This window comes from Tachyglossus aculeatus, chromosome 6, assembly GCF_015852505.1.
Source record: "Tachyglossus aculeatus isolate mTacAcu1 chromosome 6, mTacAcu1.pri, whole genome shotgun sequence".
In the NCBI taxonomy this organism is placed as follows: domain Eukaryota; kingdom Metazoa; phylum Chordata; class Mammalia; order Monotremata; family Tachyglossidae; genus Tachyglossus; species Tachyglossus aculeatus.
The window spans coordinates 48894361-48911735 of NC_052071.1; the positions used below are offsets into that span (position 1 = coordinate 48894361).

Sequence of the window (17375 nt, forward strand, 5' to 3'; positions counted from 1 at the left end):
TAACAAATGCCATTATTATTATTATTATCTCCTTCTGAATATTCAGGTTCTGCTGCTTTTCCGACAGGCATTTCACTCCCTAGGGCCCTGGACTGGGAAAGTCAGTCCTCCCTCCACTGCATGGAAGTTGCCTGATAGACTGTGAGCCCGTTGTTGGGTAGGGATTGTCTCTGTTGCCGAACTGTACTTTCCAAGCGCTTAGTACAGTGCTCTGCACACAGAAAGCGCTCAATAAATACAATTGGATGAATGAATGAATGAATGATTATAAGCTTCCACACTGAACAGCCAGATGCCATTGATGAGCACTGCCCAAGGCAAGAAACTTAACCTCCATCTTGCTTAATTTTCTTTCCAAGACATCATTCTAAATTACCTCAGACACCCTCAAGCCTAGTTCCTCCATAATAATAACGCTATTTGTAAAGCGCTTATGTGCCAAGCACTGTACTAAGCGCTGAGGTAGATATGATACAATCAGGCTCCACGTGGGTCTCACAGTCTAAGTAGGTAGGTGAACAGGTAGTGACTCCCTATTTTGCAGATGAGGGTACTGAGGCACAGAGAAAAGTGAAAATTAAGTGACTTGCCCACGGCCACACAGCGGGTATGTGGCTGAGGAGGGATTAGAACCCGAGACTCCTGATTCCTAGATCCATGCTCTTTCCACAAGGCCACGCCGCTTACCAAAGGATCTCTTGAACTTCTTAGTATTCCCTTGGTTACTCTTGCATATCAATAATAATAATGGTGGTATTTATTTATTAAGCGCTTATTACGTTACTTACCATCTTGGCCTGAAGATCGAGTAGTTTTCTCACCCGAAATGGTTTGACTGGGAAAACAAGAGTGGGAAAAATAAGGTTTCAGTATTTAAAAAAACAACAACCGAAACTCCTAACTACTGGGGTGGATTGTGAGGTGGACTTGGGATGGGTAGGGGGATGAAGGATTGTGAGCCAAAGAGGCGGGATGGAAGCACACTAAGGAGAGACTAGGTGGAGATTATTTTCAAGAACAGCAAACAAGAAGAGGTGCAGATTATTCTTAAGGACAGTAATAATAATAATAATAATGATATTTGTTAAGCACTTACTATGTGCAAAGCAAACAAGAAGCGGTGCAGATTATTCTTAAGGACAGTAATAATAATAATAATAATAATAATAATAATGATGATGATGGTATTTGTTGAGCACTTACTATGTGCAAAGCACTGTTCTAAGCTCTGGGGAGGTTACAAGGTGATCAGGTTGGCTCACAGTTTTAATCCCCATTTTACAGATGAGGTAACTGAGACACAGAGAAGGTAAGTGACTTAATAATAATAATAATGATGGTATTTGTTAAGCGCTTACTATGTGCAAAGCACTGTTCTAAGCGCTGGGGAGGTTACAAGCTGATCAGGTTGTCCCATGGGGGGCTCAAAGTTTTAATCCCCATTTTACAGATGAGGTAACTGAGGCCCAGAGAAGTGAAGTGACTTGCCCAAAGTCACACAGCTGGCAGTTGGCAGAGCCGGGATTTGAACCCATGACCTCTGACTCCAAAGCCCGGGCTCTTTCCACTGAGCCACGCGGCTTCTCTAGTGGAAAGAGTAAGATAAGGGTGGTAGGGGGAGACTCTCGATCATAAAGACCCTTGACAAAGATGACGTTGGTTCTGCTCTCGATCACAAAGACCCTTGACAAAGATGACGTTGGTTCTTTGAGAAGACTGTGTAGAAACCACGAAGAGGATAAGCGGGGAAAATGAAACCAGACCAACCTCCTCCTATGGGACCCCCTCGCCTCCAGGAGACACATCAGAGGCGAGATGTCTCCCCCTTCTAGACTGTGAGCCCACTGTTGGGTAGAGATCCGTCTCTATATGTTGCCAACTTGGACTTCCCAAGTGCTTAGTACAGTGCTCTGCACACAGTAAGCGCTCAATAAATACGATTGAATGAATGAATGAATGAATGAATGAGAAAGGCCACCTGGGGCAGGATCGGAGAAAGGAACTTGGGATGTTGGAGGGGATCTAAAGGACTTATTGCACTGTGATCTTTGCTCTGCCGCCGGCTAGATCACCAAGAGTGTGTGTTGGTGTTAAGGGCTGGATGGCCTGTAATAAACCACAAAAAGTGGCTCTTGGCATCTGTCCGTTGGGTGACCAGATGCCTGGAAAAATGGCAGGCTACGAGTCGGACGCGGTGGTCGAGCGGGGGGCCAGTAGCACTGAGCGCTCCTAGGTCACTCGGTGCATACATCCTTCTTGGCCCAACAGAGACAATGGACTTGGGCAGGTGACAGCCAGCACGATCAGGTAGAGTCAAGAAGCAAATGAAGCCCCTTTATTTCTGAGCACCTGAAATGAGTCTACGTAACTGAAGCTAACATGTACGTACGGCTCCTACGTTACTCATAGTAAAACATTTCAGTGGCGGGGAAAGACGCACCGTTCTCTCTTCTGGTCAGCAGATAGAGCAGGTGGCAGACGTACGGGCACTGCAAAGAAAGGCACCAATAAACAGCATGACAGATATTCCTGAAATATGTCCCTCTGCGTTTTGGAAATTTGTTGTTGTATTGAACGATTTTCTCATGCTCCATAGGAGGTGAAAAGGACCACTATAGCGGTGCAGATTTCCCGGTCATTTTGCAAAACCCAGAAACACATTTTGCAAAATTACTCTCTCTCACCATAATAATTACTATGGTACTTGAGTGCTTACTGGGTGCCAAGCACTGTTCTAAGCACTGGGGTAGATACAAGTTAATCAGGTTGGACACAGTCCGTCCCACGTGGGGCTCACATTCTTATCCCCATTTTACAGAGGAGGTAACTGAGGCACAGAGAGTGAAGTGATTTGCTCAGGGTCAAACAGCAGACGTGGTGGAGCAGGGATTAGAACCCAGGTCCTTATGACTTCCAAGCCTGTGCTCTATCGACTAAGTCATGTGTAAAATACGGTCAATTCTTTTCATTTTAGCATACTTTGCCTATCCAAGTTTATTTGATGATTATTTATTCTAGGCGACAAAGAGTCAAATCTAACCCAGATCTTTAGGGTATCTTTGAATGATGCCAGGATTGAGAATAGATTAAAAATTTTCTTTTTCCACAACTACAGTTTAGCCATTATAATTGTTACGACCCAAAGACAGCTTCACCATGCGATCCTGCCTCACCCGTGTTTGCTAATTGAGTCAGAGACGGACTCAATTGGACTGAATTTAGTGCCTGAGTGCTGCTATTAAGTAGTTATTTCTTTCCTTTTTTTCCCCGTAAAGAGTGATTGATCACCGCGACGGTTATTTCTGAAAGTGTCTGTCACACTAAAATAGCTAGTAGGATTGGGGATCATTAACTGCCCAATTCTGGAATGCCAAAGAGTGAAATGGAAGTGTCTCAAACCCAGACACATAGATTATGTTCCCCAATTCCTGGAACTGTGTCATCCTCTTCGACATCCGTAAAATACAACCCGTTCGCTTCCCTGACAGCATAAGCAGCCCCACCCAAACCTTCATTAACTCCCCATTTTGGAATTCACCGAACTACAGCTTGAGGCTCTGAGGAGTGAGGCTCCTAGCCAAGTAACATTTTGATTTCCCACCTCGACTACTGCATCATTCTTGTTGCTGACCTCCCTCCATTCTGGTTCTCCCCACTCCAGTCTGAACCTCACGCAGGTGCTAGATCATTTTTCTGAAAAGCTATTCAGCCTGTATTCTGCCAGGGGTTGCCCATCTATCTCCGCATAAAGCAGAAACACCTTGTCATCGGCCTTAAGGCGCTCAATCGGCTCTCCCTCTATCTTACATTGCTGATCTCCTACGATCCAGCCCGCACACTCGCTCCTCTAACATTCCCTCAGTACTTGAATGTTGTTTATCGCACCACCAACCCTTTGATACATTAAGTAGCGTGACTGAATCTTGTGCATTTGGGGAATAATCTAAGGCTACTGTCACTTCCTCTACAGTGTGGTCTAGTGGAAAGAGCAAGGGCCTAGGAGACAGAGGACCTGGGTTCTAATTCTGGCTCCGTCACTGTCTGCAAGGTGACCAAGGGTGACTGTGGGCAGGTCAATTAAAAAAAAATTGCATTTGTTACATATTTAGTATGTGCCAAATGCTATACTAAGTGCTGGGGTAGATACAAGATAATCCGGTTGGACGCAACACAGTCCCTAACCCCACACGGGGCTCACAATCTTAATCCCCATTTAACAGATGAGGTAACTGGAGCCCACAGAAGTTAAGTGACTTGCCCAAGGTCACGCAGCAGACAAGGCTTAACTTCTTTCTGTGCCTCAGTTCCCTCATGTGCAAAATATTCACCTCTCCTTCAGCCCCACAGCACTTCCGAACTTCTATCCATAATTGTATTCATTTATATTAATATCTGTCTCCTTCTCAAGACTGTAAACTTGTTGTGGACAGGGAATGTGTCTACTCGCTGTTACACTGAACTTTCCCAAGCACTTAGTACAGTGTCCTGCACACGGTAAGTGCTCAATAAATATAATTTATTGTTGACTGAAATACAGGATGAGTTTTAGGGTGAGTGGAGAAATCAAATGGTCAAGGAAAAAGTTGGTCATACATCCCTGTCAGCAGACCTCGGCACGAGAGAGAGAAAGAACTTCCTCCCCAGAAACCAAGACTTCATCCCAGACCAGCCAGCAGTACTGGAAACTCACTCACTTCCTGTTGCCATGGAAGACGTGGGAATGATGGAGCCATATCCCAGCTTCATGCCTCGTGCCCAGTTTTTACTTACCAGCTTCTCGTCTTGCAGGGAGGCAAAAAAGAAGCCATAGAGGGAATTAATCTGCTCTTTGCGATCGACGAAATCAAACATTGCAATCAGCCATCGAAAAAAGAGAATCTGCCAAGAGACAGGATGCCGTTATCCTCCGATAAATGCGATCTCTGCATACCTTCGCGCCGCTCCTACCCGTGGGTTATTTGAATGTTTCGATGTCGACAGGTAGCCCCAGAAATGGTAACACGATGATCCACCTTGGTAAGAGCACTCTGAGTAGCGTGCCTGAACCCTGAGCAACCCAGGAACAATGTAAGGCCACTGTCACATTCTGCAGGTGGCTCTTGATCATTGCCCCACGAGTCTCTCGAGACCCAATCGGAAGGCAGTCTCCCACCTCGGGACTGTAATAATAATAAGAATAATAATAGTAATGGCATTTATTAAGCACTTACAAAGCACTGTTCTAAGTGCTAGGGGAGATACAAGGCGATCAGGCTGTCCCACAGGGGGCTCACAGTCTTAATCCCCATTTTACAGATGAGGCAACTGAGGCGCAGAGCAGTTAAGTGACTTGCCCGAAGTCCCACAGCTGACAAGTGGCGGAGCCAGGATTTGAACCCATGATCTCTGACTCCAAAGCCCAGGCTCTTTCCACTGAGCCGCGCTGCTTCTCTGCAAGCTTGTTCATTCATTCAGTAGTATTCAATATTCAATAGTATTCAATATTCAGTAGTATTTATTGAGCGCTTTACCTAATAAACACTGTATTAGGCACTTGGGAGTGTACAGTATCACAATAAACGACACATTCCCTGCCCACAAGCTCCCAGACTGCTGATTCTGATGTATTGTACTTCCCGAGTACAGTGCTCTGCATATATTAATCGCTCAAAAAATACCATTAACTGATTGACTGGTTGATCGGTAGAGGATTACCTTGTTGCTGCCAGAGCACCTGCCGACACAAAGCCAGGAGACGGCTGCCACCACTGACGTCTCTAGTATCAGAGTTGTTGGAATCATACACTTCAATAGCCGCGTGTTCACAGCTTCCGCTAGAAAGCAGACCACACGCTGTCAATCAATCATCAATCAATCAATCGTATTTATTCAGCGCTTACTCAGACGACATCCCCGGTTTCTGGCTCTAGGCCACCATCCTGTTCCCTTTATCTTCTCCCATAAAGGTGACATCAACTCACTTCAAGCATCAAACAGAAAACAATGGAGACTCTCTCACCTCTTCTCTTATCTTCACCACAACAGTGTGACCAGACTAAAGATAACTGTGGGACCTTTCTGGTCATTCGATTTGCCGACACAGCTAAACAAAATGTACATATGGAAGGGAAAGGGATGGAAAGGAAGGGACTCGGATTATTCGTTTCTCTGAATTAGCCCGGAGAAAGGTCACGTAGCTAAACCAGCCTGATCCACACCTGGAATGAATGGCAGAGTCTCCCTAAAATAGCTTTTCCTCTTGGGCTCAGAGAGATTAAAAACTACGTGTACCCTTATTCGCCCACCAGCACCTATTCCCACCTCACTCTAAGTACCGCCTTACCACTTCTGTTAAAAACAAATGGGAAAATGTGTTCTCTTCCTAAAGAACAAGACTTTCTAAGAACGACAATGTTTCCAGTTTGAGAAATTTACTCTTCCCCACTGTCAATCCAAAGCTACAGTATTATCACTCTAGACTTACTTTATTATTATTATTATCTTCTAGACTGTGAGCCCACTGTTGGGTAGGGACCGTCTCTATATGTTGCCAACTTGTACTTCCCAAGTGCTTAGTACAGTGCTCTGCACACAGTAAGCGCTCAATACATACGATTGATTGATTGATTGATCACTCATTCTTAGAGTTTAACATTTGAGATTACCATTATTAATGTTTATCAAGCACTTACAATGTGCCAAGAACATACTAAGCGTTGAGCTCCTTACCCTCCCCAAATTAATTCATTCACGATTCCTGGACCTTAAAGGATTACCACTCTAAGCAGGGGAGGACAGATGAATAACAATAAGGGCACAATCCAAACAACGTGAAAGTAAGTTAAATGTCAATAATCGATAGTAGAATCAATATATGTGGGAGAGAAGTGCCTAGTCACAAACTGAGACTTAAAAACAAGCCTAACATTCCAGGAAACCAAGCTACCAAGAGGCACATATGAAAGCAGATCCCAGCAGTAAGTGAAAATCCTCCTTTCAACCTACCAAACCTGCCACTGAGCGCCACATTCAGCAGGGTGTCGATTGATTCCGGGGGTAGCCCCGTCCGCCAAGCAACGTTTTCTACGGTCTCCAAGTGTTTTTGCAGGGTTGGATTTTTCCTCAGGGGAACTGAGATTTGTCCTAGAAAATTGGACATACAGGCATTTAAATATGACACCGTCACAGAGTGCAACCCCTGGCCCATTTACAATCAGGCTACCTTCTTAGAAATAATCATTTTCTTAGCGTTATAAAACTCTTAGCCACATTAATTCCATCCTCCCCGGGGCCCCCCTCACCCTCCTGCAAGAAACCCCCCCACAAAAATCGATCGTTATACTGTTTTTGAATACTGGTCACATAAGCTGGATTTTTTAATTTCAACGGCAGAGAATAATGTTTCTGGCTATTGCTGTTATGTGTACAGCCAGGATTCATTGGAAGAAAAATAAGGGAGAAAGCATTAAACCCTTGAATTAAATGCATACTCTTCTTCCAAAGAACTCAGTGTTCTCACGTACCATTTGAGGATGGGGGAGACGGACAGTAGGGTAAACTAAGTATTGCGCGATTAAGCAATTTGCGGATGACATCCAGTGGCAGAGCCAGGATTAAGTCTGGTTCTGATTGTACCCTATTGTTCTTCCCACTGGAGACAGAAAGACATTGCACAACCTGGGAAGAACGGGTGACGGAGGTGATGGAGGAGCCCCTCACATCCAATCCGTCACCAAAACCTGCCGGTCTCACCTCCACCACATCACCAAGATCCGCCCTTCCCTCTCCACCCAAACCGCTACCTTGTAGGTTCAAGCTCTCATCCTATCCCGACTGGATTACTGCAGCAGCCTCCTCTCTGATCTCCCATCCTCCCGTCTCTCCCCACTTCAGTCTATACTTCACTCTGCTGCCCGGATTATCTTTGTACAGAAACGCTCTGGGTGTGTCACGCCTGTCACCCTACGAATCAAGCAAAAACTCCTCACTCTCGGCTTCAAGGCTGTCCATCCATCCCCTCACCCCCTCCTACCTCACCTCCCTTCTCTCCTTCTCCAGCCCAGCCCGCACCCTCCGCTCCTCTGCCGCCGTTCACCTCCTCACTGTGCCTCGTTCTCGCCTGTCCCGCCGTCGACCCCCAGCCCACATCCTTCCCTTGTCCTGGAATGCCCTCCCTCCACACATCCACCAAACTATCTCTCTTCCTGCCTTCAAAGCCCTTCTGAGAGCTCACCACCTCCGGGAGGCCTTCCCAGACTGAGCCCCCTTTTTCCTCTCCTCCTACCCATCGCCCCCCAGCCCTACCTCTTTCCCCTCCCCACAGCACTTGTATATATTTGTACAGATTTATTACTCTATTTATTATACTTGTACATATTTACTACTCTATTTTATTAATGATGTGCCTATAGCTATAATTCTATTTATTCTGACAGTTTTGACACCTGTCTCTGTGTTTTGTTGTCTGTCTCCCCCTTCTAGACTGTGAGCCCGCTGTTGGGTAGGGACCGTCTCTATATGCTGTCAACTTGTACTTCCCAAGCGCTTAGTACGGTGCTCTGTACACAGTAAGCGCTCAATAAATATGACTGAATGAATGAATGAATGAAAGGAGAAAAGGGACAATTCGTTCTCCAAAACAAAAAAAAAACCTAAGATGGATTTTATAGTTCTACTTTTCTCCACTGTACCCCAAAACCGCCACAGTTTTTGGCATAGGGCAGAGAGGGCAATTTAGTGCAAGGGAACAAGTTGCTAGGTGAAAATTTTGTGACCCCAAACTCTCCTCTGGGCAAACAGAACATTCCTGGGGGCTAGCGAAAGCACTAATGGTTCTTAGTCCTGTTCACGTGTCCTCAACTTTTCTACAGGAAAGAAAGCCCAAGGATTTTGTGGAGTTGCCAAAGTTACAGATGGAGTCTCTCGCACTTTCTAGAAGAGAGGACTACTTAGAAGCTCTTGGAGAAAATGGAACTAAAGAGCATTTTGATAGCAAGTAAATAAGAAATTAATATAAGCAACTTGAAGAGAGAAGAAAATGGACTAAAAGACATGGCCCCTACTGTTGAGGAGCTAACAGTATAAACTTTGTTTGTATTTTATGGTATTTGTTAAGCGCCTACTATGTGCCAAGCACTGTTCTAAGAGCTGGGGGGATACAAGGTGATCAGGGATATAAGGTGATCAGGTTGTCCCACGTGGGGCTCACAGTTTTAATCACCCCCATTTTATAGATGAGGGAACTGAGGCACAGAGAAGTTAAGTGACTTGCCCAAAGGCGGAGCCGGGATTAGAACTCGTGCTCTTTCCATTGAGCCACGCTGCTTCTCTGCCATGCACTGTACTTACAAGCCAATCAGGCTGGATACAAGTCCAGCCCATGGGGGTCACTGGTCATAATCCTCATGCTACAGATGAGGTAAAAGATACAGGGAAGTTAAGTGACTTGCCCAAGGTCACAGAGCAGGCAGGTAGTAGAGCCGGGATTAGAACTCAGGTCCTCTGACACTCTGTGCTCTAACCACTAGGCCATGCTGCTATCCAAGCTGGAACACGGAACCACAGTTACTGAAATCTACCTGAAATATACATATATACCTGTATATATGTATATATGGTTGTACATATTTATTACTCTATTTATTTATTTATTTATTTTACTTGTACATTTCTCTCCTATTTATTTTATTTTGTTGGTATGTTTGGTTCTGTTCTCTGTCTCCCCCTTTTAGACTGTGAGCCCACTGTTGGGTAGGGACTGTCTCTATGTGTTGCCAATTTGTACTTCCCAAGCGCTTAGTACAGTGCTCTGCACATAGTAAGCGCTCAATAATACGATTGATTGATTGATTGATTGACTGAAATCCCTAATGGGCCATCTATTAAAAGTATATTCAACTCTGTCACAATGAATGCTTTTACCATGCAACTGGGGATGCTGTTAGTTGGGTAGGGACTGTATGTGTTGCCAACTTGTACTTCCCAAGTGCTTAGTCCAGTGCTCTGCACACAGTAAGCGCTCAATAAATACGATTGATTGACTGATTGATTAGGGAACACTCTCCTGCCAAATGAGGCTGCTTAGAGTCTGAGAGATGCGGTATCGGATGGAACGGTTTAAGGCTGCACACGTGGCCTCTGACATAATGAGTCCTTGTACGCCTTAACTTGGGCTTGCTCGAACGCAACCTCCAACGTCCCTTGGGTTGCAAATTGAACGCTCATTATGTAGGGGTTTGAACGCACCGAAAGCTAGCCACCAGAATTCCCACAGTTCAATTCCTGCATTCGAACGGTTGCTACTTGTCCCGACAGCCCCACAAATCTCCGAATCGACTAAAGCTGGCGAATCAAGTCGCCCTTACCTTTCTCAAAGTATCGCAGTGCTTTCCTTAAGGAATCTTGCTCCCCATCCTGCGCCTGGTCATCGTCCGATGCAAAGTCTTCCTCACGTGGCTTCTGTCCGCTCTGGAGGTTCACCGGTTTTGAACCACTTGTCCTTTCTCCTCCTCGCCATGCTGCAAGGTCAGTTTGGGTGCTGCTGCGACCCCGAGAAACTCTCTTTCGTTTCTGGGGGCATAAGGATAGCATTCCCGCGCAGTTCATAGGTGGAGGTGAGCCTCAAGTTACCGTGCATCCGCTGACCTGACTCTCACACCGTTCTCCACCATGGTAACGGTAGCAATCCGGGCAACGCAAAGGACACGTTGCTACTTCAGAAGGCCTGCGAGAAAGAGACCCCAAAATGTTGGTATTCCACGGATGACGATGCACGAGCCAGCATCCGGTTCAGGCCAAAATGCGGAGACGGGTTCAAGGAGTACGAGACCTATACGCAGTCTGAATGCCAACGGGGCCCCAACTTGCAGATTGTTGGAATTTGTATTTCCAAGGAGAACACACGGGCCTCTAAACAGGCCTGACTTTCAAGAGGACTATGGGTGGTGACAGAATTCCTGAACTTGCCAAGGACTACCTTTCTCTAAGGGAGTCTGTACGGGCCGTTAAGGCAAACTCGGGCCACTATTGTGGCCCGAAGGCTGGCCTTCCTCCTCTTGAAGCCTTGAAGGTGGGGATAAGCGATCATCTTTAGAGAAGCGGCATGGCTGAGTGGATAGAGTGTGGGCCTAGGTGTCGGAAAGTCATGGGTTCCGATTTCGGCTCTGCCACTTGCCTCTCGTGTGGCCTCGGGCGAGTCGCTTAACTCCTCTGTGCCTCACTTACCTCATCTGCAAAATGGGGATTGAAAGTGCGAGCCCCGTGTGGGACAACCTGATTGCCTTGTATCTACCCTAGGGTAGAGCTTGCAAGCGCTTAACAAATATCATACTTATTATTATTATTATATTCTCTGGGCCTCAGTTACCTCAGCAGTAAAATGGGGATTAAGACTGTGAGACTGTGTACTTCCCAAGCGCTTCGTACAGTGCTCTGCACATAGTAAGCGCTCAATACGATTGATGATGATGATGATGACTGTGTCCAACCCGATCTGCTTGTATTCACCCCAGAGCTCAGTACATTGCCTGGCACATAGTAAGCACTTAACAAATGCCACAATTATCATTATCATGATTTATTATTATTCCTGTTCACCTCGCCTCTGATCAGCCCAACCTGTACAGTTTAACAGCTAAATGAATAGTCCAGCTCCAGCCAAATGGGTGAGGAAGAGCTCGGCCATCCTGCTTCTTTCCCCGGTAACGGGGCTACTGTGACTTGTCCCCGTGAACGGGCTGAAGCCTGAACACACTGCTCTTCCCAGACTTGCTCCCTTTTTATTTATCCCCCCCTTTCAGCCCCACAGCACTTATAATATTTATTAATAATAATCGTGGTATGTTAAGCATTTACTGTGTGCCAGGCACTGGGGTGGATACAAGCAAATCAGGTTGGGCACAGTCCCTGTCCCCCCTGGGGCTCACAGTCTTAATCCCTATTTCACAGATGAGATAACAGAGGCACAGAGAAGGGAAGCGACTTCCCCAAGGCCACAAAGACGACAAGTGGCGGAGCCGGGATTAGAACCCATGACGTTCTCACTCCCATGCTGCTCCAGATGTACACCTCCTGTCATTTATTTATTTATACTAATGTTTGAATCTCCCTCTTCTAATAGCAATAATAATAACTGCATTTGTGAAGTGTTTACTACGTGCCAAGCACTGGGGTAAATACCAGGTAGTCAGATTGTGCCCTGTGGGGCCCGGTATGTCAATCCCCATTTTCCAGATGAGGTAACGGAGGCCCAGAGAAGTGAAGTGACTTGTCCAAGGTCACACAGCAGACAAGTGGCGGAGCTGGGATTAGAACCCAAGTCACTCTAGACTGTAAGGCCACTGTGGGCAGGGAGTGTGTCTGTTATAGTGTACTCTCCCAAGCGCTTAGTACAGTGCTCTGCACACAGTAAATGTGCCTGTCTTGCCACCGGCCCCTGGCCCACGTCCTACCTCTGGCCTCCCTCCTCAAATCCACCAATCACTCTTTCCCCCCTTCAAAGCCCTTATGAAGGCACACTTCCTCATTCATTCATTCTTTCAATCGTATTTATTGAGCGCTTACTGTGTGCAGAGCACTGGACTAAGCGCTTGGGAAGTACAAGTTGGCAACGTCTAGAGACGGTCCCTACCCAACAGCGGGTTCACAGTCTAGAAGGGGGAGACAGACAACAAAACAAAATGTATTAACAAAATAAAATAACATAAAATTGAGCGCTTACGGTGTGCAGAGCACTGTACTAAGCACTTGGGAAGTACAAATCGGCAGCATATAGAGAAGGTCCCTACCCAGCAGCGGGCTCACAGTCTAGAAGGGGGAGACAGACACCAAAACAAAACGTATTAACAAAATAAAATAAAATTGAGCGCTTACTGTGTGCAGAGCACTGTACTAAGCGCTTGGGAGGTCCAAGTTGGCAACAGCTAGAGACGGCCCCTACCCAACAACGGACTCAGTCAGTCATTCATTCAATCACATTCTAGACTGTGAGCCCACTGTTGGGTAGGGACCGTCTCTATATGTTGCCAACTTGTACTAACCATGCGCTTAGTACAGTGCTCTGCACACAGTAAGTGCTTAATAAATACGATTGATTGATTGATTGATTGGTCCTAGGGGCCTTCCCAGACTAAGCCCCCCTTTTCCTCAGCTCCCCCTTTCTTCCGCATCACCTCAACTCACTCCCTTTGCTCTACCCCCCTCTCCCCACCCCACAGCACTTGATGATGATGGTATTTGTTAAGCACTTACTATGCGCTAAGCACTGCTCTAAGCGCTGGGGGGGGATACAAGGTGATCAGGTTGTCCCACGTGGGGCTCACAGTCTTAATCCTCATTTTACAGATGCATACATGTATATACCTATAATTCTATTTTGATGTCTGTCTCCCCCCTTCTAGACTGTAAGCCCGTTGTGGGCAGGGATTGTCTCTCCTTATTTGTTGTATTGTAATAATAATTATTATGGTATTTGTTAATCGCATACTATGTGCCAAGCACTGTCCTAAGCGTTGGGGTAGATACAAGGGGCTCAAGGTCCCAGGACCAGCTGACTCCTGCTGTGGGAAATAAAGGTGAACAATCCTGGTCCTGGACGGTCTGGGAGCGTGGGCGTTGGGGTACTACATAATAATAATAATAATAATAATAATAATAATGATGATGATGGCATTTGTTAAGCGCTTACTATGTGCAAAGCACTGTTCTAAGCGCTGGGGAGGTTACAAGGTGATCAGGTTGTCCCACTTGGGGCTCACAGTCTTCATCCCCATTTTACAGATGAGGTAACTGAGGCCCAGAGAAGTGAAGTGACTTGCCCACAGTCACACAGCTGACAGTTGGCGGAGCTGGGATTTGAACCCATGACCTCTGACTCCAAAGCCCGGGCTCTTTCCACGGATCCACGAAGGTGATCAGGTTGTCTCACACAGGGCTCACAGTCTTCATCCCCATTTCCCAGATGAGGTAACTGAGGACCAGAGAAGTGAAGCCCCCTCCTTCCTCTCCCCCTTCCATCCCCTCGCCTTACCTCATTCCCTTCACCACAGCACCTGTATAAATGTATATATGTTTGTACGTATTTATTACTCTATTTATTTTACTTGTACATATTCTATTTATTTTATTTTGTTAATATGTTTTGTTTTGTTCTCTGTCTCCCCCTTCTAGACTGTGAGCCCGCTGTTGGGTAGGGACCGTCTCTATAATGTTGCCAACTTGGACTTCCCAAGCGCTTAGTCCAGTGCTCTGTACACAGTAAGCGCTCAATAAATATGATTGAATGAATGAATGCCAAGCACCGTTCTAAGCAATGGGGTAGATACAAGGTAATCAGGTTGTCCCCTGTGGGGCTCACAGTCTTCATCTGAGGAAACTGAGGCCCACAGAAGTGAAGTGACTTCCCCAAGCTCACCCTGCAGACAAGTGGCAGGGCCGGGATCGGAACCCACGTCCTCTGACTCCCAAGCCCGTGTTCCTGCCCCTAGGCCAGGCTGCTTCTCATAATAATAATGGCATTTATTAAACGCTTACTATGTGCAAAGCACTGTTCTAAGCGCTGGGGAGGTTAGAAGGTGATCAGGTTGTCCCACGGGGGGGCTTGCAGTCTTCATCCCGAGTTGACATCATCATCATCATCATCAATCGTATTTATTGAGCGCTTACTGTGTGCAGAGTACTGTACTAAGCACTTGGGAAGTACAAGTTGGCAACATATAGAGACGGTCCCTACCCAACAGTGGGCTCACAGTCTAAAAGGAGGAGACAGAGAAGAAAACCAAACATACTAACAAAATAAAATAAATAGAATAGATATGTACAAGTAAAATAGAGTAATAAATATGTACAAACATATATACATATATACAGGTGCTGTGGGGAAGGGAAGGAGGTAAGATGGGGGGATGGAGAGGGGGACGAGGGGGAGAGGAAGGAAGGGGCTCAGTCTGGGAAGGCCTCCTGGAGGAGGTGAGCTCTCAGCAGGGCCTTGAAGGAAGGAAGAGAGCGAGCTTGGCGGATATGGGGAGGGAAGGCATTCCAGGCCCGGGGGATGACGTGGGCCGGGGGTCGATGGCGGGACAGGCGAGAACGAGGCCCGGTGAGGAGATTAGCGGCAGAGGAGCGGAGGGTGCGGGCTGGGCTGGAGAAGGACACAGAAGGGAGGTGAGGTAGGAGGGGGCGAGGGGATGGACAGCCTTGAAGCCGAGAGTAAGGAGTCTTTACTTGATTCGTAGGTTGACAGGCAGCCACTGGAGATTTTTGAGGAGGGGAGTGACATGCCCAGAGCGTTTCTGGACAAAGACAATCCGGGCAGCAGCATGAAGTATGGATTGAAGTGGGGAGAGACATGAGGATGGGAGATCAGAGAGAAGGCTGGTGCAGTAGTCCGGACGGGAGAGGATGAGAGCTTGAACGAGCAGGGTAGCGGTATGGATGGAGAGGAAAGGGCGGATCTTGGCAATGTTGCGGAGCTGAGACGGCAGGTTTTGGTGACGGCTTGGATGTGAGGGGTGAACGAGAGAGCGGAGTCGAGGATGACACCAAGGTTGCGGGCTTGTGAGACGGGAAGGGTGGTAGTGCCGTCAACAGAGATGGGAAGGGGAGGTCACTGAGGCCCAGAGAAGGGAAGTGACTTGCCCACAGTCTCGTACTTCCCAAGCGCTTAGTCCAGTGCTCTGCGCGCAGTGAGCGCTCAATAAATACGACTGAATGAATTCATTCCTTCACCTCCCCAGCGCTAAGAGAAGTGCTTTGCACATAGTAAGCACTTAACAAACACCATCATTATTATTATTATCAACTTGTATGAAGTACTTCCCAAGCGCTTAGAACAGTGCTCTGCACACAGTAGGCGCTCAATAAATACGACTGAATGAATTCATTCCTTCACCTCCCCAGCGCTTAGAGCAGTGCTTTGCACATAGTAAGCGCTTAACAAATACCGTCATTATCATTATCAACTTGTATGAAGTACTTCCCAAGCGCTTAGAACAGTGCTCTGCACACAGTAGGCGCCCAATAAATACGACTGAATGAATTCATTCCTTCACTTCCCCAGCGCTTTGCACATAGTAAGCGCTTAACAAATACCGCCATTATTATTATTATTATCAACTTGTACGAAGTACTTCCCAAGCGCTTAGAACAGTGCTCTGCACAAAGTAGGCGCTCAATAAATACGACTGAATGAATTCATTCCTTCACCTCCCCAGCGCTTAGAGCAGTGCTCTTCCCAAGCGCTTAGAACAGTGCCCTGCACACAGTAGGCGCTCAATAAGTACGACTGAATGAATTCATTCCTTCACCTCCCCAGCGCTTAGAGCAGTGCTTTGCACATAGTAAGCGCTTAACAAATACCACCATTATTATTATCAACTTGTACGAAGTACTTCCCAAGCGCTTAGAACAGTGCTCTGCACACAGTAGGCGCTCAATAAATACGACTGAATGAATTCATTCCTTCACCTCCCCAGCGCTTAGAGCAGTGCTCTGCACATAGTAAGCGCTTAACAAATACCATCATTATCGTTATTATTATCAACTTGTACTTCCCAAGCGCTTAGTCCAGTGCTCTGCACACGGTTAGCGCTCAATTAATACGATTGATTGATTGATTGATTGATTACAAGTCGGCCACATAGAGAGCCGGCCCCTACCCCCACAGTGGGCTGACAGGACTGGTCCCTCGCAGCTTCCGCGGGGAGTCAGGCCAAGCCGCAAAGCCTTCTGGGCCCGCCGCAAAGCACTCTGGGGGGATGTCAAGGCTCCGGCCTCCCCATCCCCTCAGGCCTTTCCCTGCAGGGGGTGGGGAGGCTGAGGGCGGTCCCCACGCTCCCCTCCGCAGCCCCTTCGTCCCCCTCCCCTGAAGCAGAAGAAACAAAAATGTCCCCCTCTCCTCACCTGATCGCTGCGGCCCTCCTCCGCGCCCTCAGATTCAAATAATCGCGCCCCGCCCCGCGCATGCGCCCTTTGGGGGGGTGAGGCGGGCCCTCCCGTGACGTCACGGGCGCAGGCGTAGTAGGGGCGCCCCGGGCGGCGAGGCGCAGGCGCAGAAGGGGCCGCGGAAGCTCCCGCGGACGCCATTTTGAGTGAGGGCGAGACGCCGGGCGGGGGGGCGGCGCCTGCGCAGTCGCGTCGAGCTGCGAAAAGCCGGGAACGCCGGGCTAAGGAGGCGCGGCCTAGTCGGAGGACGCTTGGGGGTATTTCATTCATTCATCCGTTCGTCCATCCATCCATTCATTCATCCATCCATTCATTCATCCATCCATTCATTCATTCAGTCGTATTTATTGAGCGCTTAACTGTGTGCAGAGCCCTGTACTAAGCGCTTGGGAAATCCAAGTTGGCAACATACAGAGCCGGTCCCTACCCAACAGTGGGCTCACAGTCATTCATTCTTT

The 17375-nt window shown here is 47.3% G+C and overlaps 1 protein-coding gene across 1 annotated transcript in view; it reads right to left on the minus strand.

Annotated features, from left to right (window-relative positions):
* Nucleotides 1-16662, minus strand: part of CENPI (centromere protein I) — a 41431-nt gene extending 24769 nt beyond the window's left edge. Inside the window, exons 1-7 of the mRNA XM_038747991.1 lie at nucleotides 16632-16662; nucleotides 10344-10702; nucleotides 6985-7122; nucleotides 5695-5813; nucleotides 4771-4878; nucleotides 2441-2489; nucleotides 789-835 (exon numbers count right to left, since the gene is read on the minus strand). Coding sequence (XP_038603919.1) covers nucleotides 789-835; nucleotides 2441-2489; nucleotides 4771-4878; nucleotides 5695-5813; nucleotides 6985-7122; nucleotides 10344-10584 — 702 coding nt within the window. The 5' untranslated portion in view covers nucleotides 10585-10702; nucleotides 16632-16662. The remainder of the gene's footprint in view (nucleotides 1-788; nucleotides 836-2440; nucleotides 2490-4770; nucleotides 4879-5694; nucleotides 5814-6984; nucleotides 7123-10343; nucleotides 10703-16631) is intronic.
* Nucleotides 16663-17375: the final 713 nt, after the last annotated feature.